Source organism: Vicugna pacos, chromosome 9 (genome assembly GCF_048564905.1).
Source record: "Vicugna pacos chromosome 9, VicPac4, whole genome shotgun sequence".
NCBI classification, from domain to species: Eukaryota; Metazoa; Chordata; class Mammalia; order Artiodactyla; family Camelidae; genus Vicugna; species Vicugna pacos.
In genome coordinates, this window is record NC_132995.1 from 7,339,872 (window position 1) to 7,344,002 (window position 4,131).

At 34.9% G+C, this 4,131-nt stretch overlaps 1 protein-coding gene across 1 annotated transcript; it reads left to right on the forward strand.

The window, feature by feature from the left end:
- The first annotated feature begins 793 nt into the window (after nucleotides 1-793).
- BSPH1 (binder of sperm protein homolog 1) lies at nucleotides 794-3,491 on the forward strand. The gene is made up of 4 exons (XM_072966393.1): nucleotides 794-806; nucleotides 1,118-1,147; nucleotides 2,876-3,007; nucleotides 3,349-3,491. The coding sequence occupies exons 1-4, from the start codon at nucleotides 794-796 to the stop codon at nucleotides 3,489-3,491; spliced, it is 318 nt and encodes a 105-aa protein (XP_072822494.1).
- The last annotated feature ends 640 nt before the right edge of the window (nucleotides 3,492-4,131 follow it).

Genomic DNA, 4,131 nt, shown 5'->3' on the forward strand with positions numbered 1-4,131 from the left:
GAGCAAATAAGTAAACAGTCATTAAATAAACAAAAAGTACAATTTTGATGCATCGCCTTCAGAATGTTATTGTTCTTACTAAAATAGAATTTGGTAAAGTATTTTATTTCATTTTAAAGCTAAATCTAGTGAAATAAATATTTGCTTAAAATTGTGTCTTTCAGATGAATTTCCACCAACTGTTGGTGAGTTGATCAAAACTGTTTTTAAATTTTGCAATAAAATGTAAAGCCATTGAATATCATGCTTTTTTTCCTGGTAAGAAATCATACTTTTCATGAAACCACAATTTTATGTCCTTGTATATAAGATAAATACATTCCATGTTTAAAGAAAAGTTAAGGAAAAGAAGAAAGAAATCATAATGTGATTTTATTTTTGCAAAAATAGAGCCTTCTAGAAAATAATGAAATGGAAAATTTCTTTTGTCACCTAGAGATGAAGTGCAAATGTTTCCATATCTATTCATGTGCTCATCTTTGTTAATTCCTCATATTAAAAAGCTATATTTTATTTTTAAATTTCCTTAGTGATTGATATTTTCCAACTTATCTGTTTTTTTGTTTTGTTTTGTTTTTACTGTTATTAACCATGCCGAAATGAACATCCTTAATCTGCATGTCATTCCAACTAAAACCAGGAAAGCACAGAGGTGTCTATTGTAACCAGTACTAATTACCATTATTGGGAGGGGATGGTTCTAACATATGTGATATTTCCAAAAGGAAATAATACATAAGGAAAAAATTATTTTATGATTGTATACTTGAAATCCCTAGGAAAACTCATAAAGATGGTTAGTTTCAGTAAGAGAATCTGGCTATAAGGCTGGATCTAAGCTAGACATACAAGAGTCAGCAGTTTTTCTTTGTACTGGTAAGAACCAACTAGACATTTATAGAAAAGGAAATCATTCTATTTTACATCAACGCCAAAAAAAAAATGCTTTGGAGTTAAATCAGCAGGAAATATGCAGGACTTCTATAAAGTGAATAATAAAGTCTTGTTGAAGAATATAAAACAAGTTTTTTTTTTTAAAAAAAGACTCATGCCCTGGTCTTGGTTGAAAGACATGAGAATAGTGAAATAAATGTCAGCTTCAAATTTTATTTTTCAGAAACTATCACTCACCTTCCAGAAGTCAAAGGTAAGTTGATCAGAAAACTTTCACTATTAAAACATACTTTCTTTTAATTTTGTAAAAATAGAGAGATCTGTGGGGTTTTTTTTTCTGGTTAGAGAATCTTTTTTCTTTTCTCATAAAATGTAACGTAAGTACCTTGTAAACAGAGAAAGAAAAATGAGAAAGAGAAATCACTCTGAACTTTCACTGGCACTGTGTTTCTATTCTTTAATTTCTGCCGATCTAATAGAGAATACCTGATTTTAAAATTCATATAGAAAAACTCATATAGAAAAAATGTCCAATAGTGATGAGGAATATTATGAACAAAAATAGTGCTGGGGTGAAGAAACAACTTGTATTATCAGATATTTAAACAAACCACAAATATAGCAATATAAATAGCACGGTGTCAGCCTAGAAAGAATCAAAGAAGAAAAGAAGAAAAAAGAAGAAGTACTATTTTTGTTGCTTGCTGCCCCCAGACCCTGTTCATCTGACCACCATCTACCCCACGTCTCCAGTAATTTCAAAACACTTGGTAGGAAATATAGACTGGATCCCAGGATGGATTCGAATCTAATACATGGTTTCAAATGTGTGCATGTTTAACGGTACAAGCAGTTTATTTTACTATCAATTTGTCTTATCGAATGTCTACTTGGAAGACAATAAAGTTGCACTCTCGTCTTGTATTATATACCAAAATAAATTTCTATTGAATCAAATTTCAAATGTAAAAGAAACAAAATCATTTGATGTAAGAAGAAAGTGGAGGAAAATATAGGTGTGTCTTGAGAACCAGGTCTTTTAAAGCATGACAGGAATCATCTGTTAGAGAACTCAGCCTTTTAAAAGGGTATATAAATGCTTCATGCCGGTGGAAATTCAGGTAAAAGAGGGCATTGGTGGGAAGGATGAATTACTATTATCCTTTGAGAGACCAATACCCATAGACGTTAAAAATTCAATGCACTTTAACCTAAAAACCTTGCTTTGGAGAATCTACGCTGTAGAAACAAATGCTTTGGTGCATAAGGCTTTACGTACGTGGAATGCTTGCTGCATCTTATTTATAGAGGGAAAAAAATCTGAATTCGGAATATATTGAGTAAATTGGGGCACCATCCATATCATAGATTATGAGTTAACAGTGGAAAGAGGTAAGAGCTACAGAAGTTAAAAGGATAAATGTTGAAGGATTTCTATGATGTGTTAAGTTAGAAACTCAAGTTATGGATATAAAGTATGATTCACTTCGAGAGGGAGCAAAAATCTGTGCGTGTGCCTCTGTGTGTGTATATAATATATATATAATTTCTGTCAATGTGAAAAGATACAAATCAGGCTGTATACGTTGTGTGTTTGTGTGTGTGTGTGTGTGTGTAAGTGCCCATGATGGTGGGAGAGGATGAAGAAAAGAGATAGGGGAAGGCAGAAATCATTTAATAGATGCCCGCATTTAGGTTCCTAAGCTTAGAATAGATTTCTAGAACTGGGACCAACTGCTAAGCAAAATTTCAAGACTGTTTATACCATGGGAAAGGTGGGACAGAAATACTAGTATAAAACAAAACAGAATTTTATCAGTAGAGCTCCAACAGCCCTGCTATTGTGTGACTCAATAGAGTTCAATAGAACTAGGTCCTGGCTTTGATTTCAGGGTGCAAACACCTGTAGCAGCAAAGTAGCTTTGTAACATCTCAACTAACACTCCCCCAGAGAGGGACGAAGAATTTTTGTTCTCTCTAGATGGCAAGTGTTTCTTTCCATTCCACCACAGAGATGGCATCTTCTATGACTGTGTCAAGTTCAAGTCAAAGCACAAGTGGTGCTCCTTGAACAAAACGTATCAAGGATACTGGAAGTACTGTTCTGAAGAAGGTGAGTGTCTTGCCTCTGAACACAAGGTCTTGGGGACTGAGGGTCTGTGAGACTGCAAGAGGGTTCTGAAAAGGGAATCCAAAGTCTATTAAATTGTGAAAATAAAGTATGCACAGTTCTCTGACAGTACGAAAACCACATTATGAGAGCTCCAACCACATTACCATGAAAGGCAATCTTTCATCAGAACCTCAATCCCTCACCAATACTGTTTCATATGCTTTCGGTGGACTAGAGCAGAGCAGACGGAGTGGGGTGTGTGTGTGTGTGTGTGTGTTTGACAAAGAGGAGGTACCAAATAGAGAGAGTTCTTATTTTGATTGCTTTTCCCTTTTCTATAGACTTTGCAAAATGTGTGTTTCCCTTCTGGTACAGACACCTGATATACTGGGAATGTACTGATGACGGGGATGCGTTTGGGAAAACATGGTGTTCACTGACCCAGAATTATAACAAGGATAAGGTTTGGAAATACTGTGACTGATGGTGAGATTAATTGGGGGAGGGGATGAAGAGGTTTAATCATTCTCGTGGGAAAGAATCTACGGTTTTTGTTGGACAAGGAGGTAGGACCCTCACAAAAAGGGCTTTGTTTTTCTGAGGTATGAGTTGAAGGTGATCTGACCGTAAATAAGTTGGGGTTTTGATGATAGACTATGAGGTTTTGATTTGGAAACCTATATGCTAGTCTCAGCACTTTTACTTGCTGACTGTGTAAAATTAGGCCCTTAAAAAAAGTGTATGAATTTTAGGTGATAATGATGTGTCCATGTAGGTTCAGAAATCATAACAAATGTTGGGGGATGTTGATCATGGGGAAGGCTGCGCACATGCCAGGGAATCTGTCTATCTTCTGCTCAATTTTGCTATGAACCTAAAACTGCCCTCAAAAAATAAAGTCTTTTAAAATGCATTACCATAAGTCATTTTTGGGGAGTTCAAGATTTGCAGACACTACTATATATAAAATAGATAAACAACAAGTTTCTACTGTCTAGCACAGGGAATAATATTCAATATCTTGTAGTAACCTGTAACGAAAAAGAATGTGAAAAGGAATATGTATATGGATGACTGAAACATTATGCCGTCCACCAGAAATTGATACCACATTGTAAACTGAC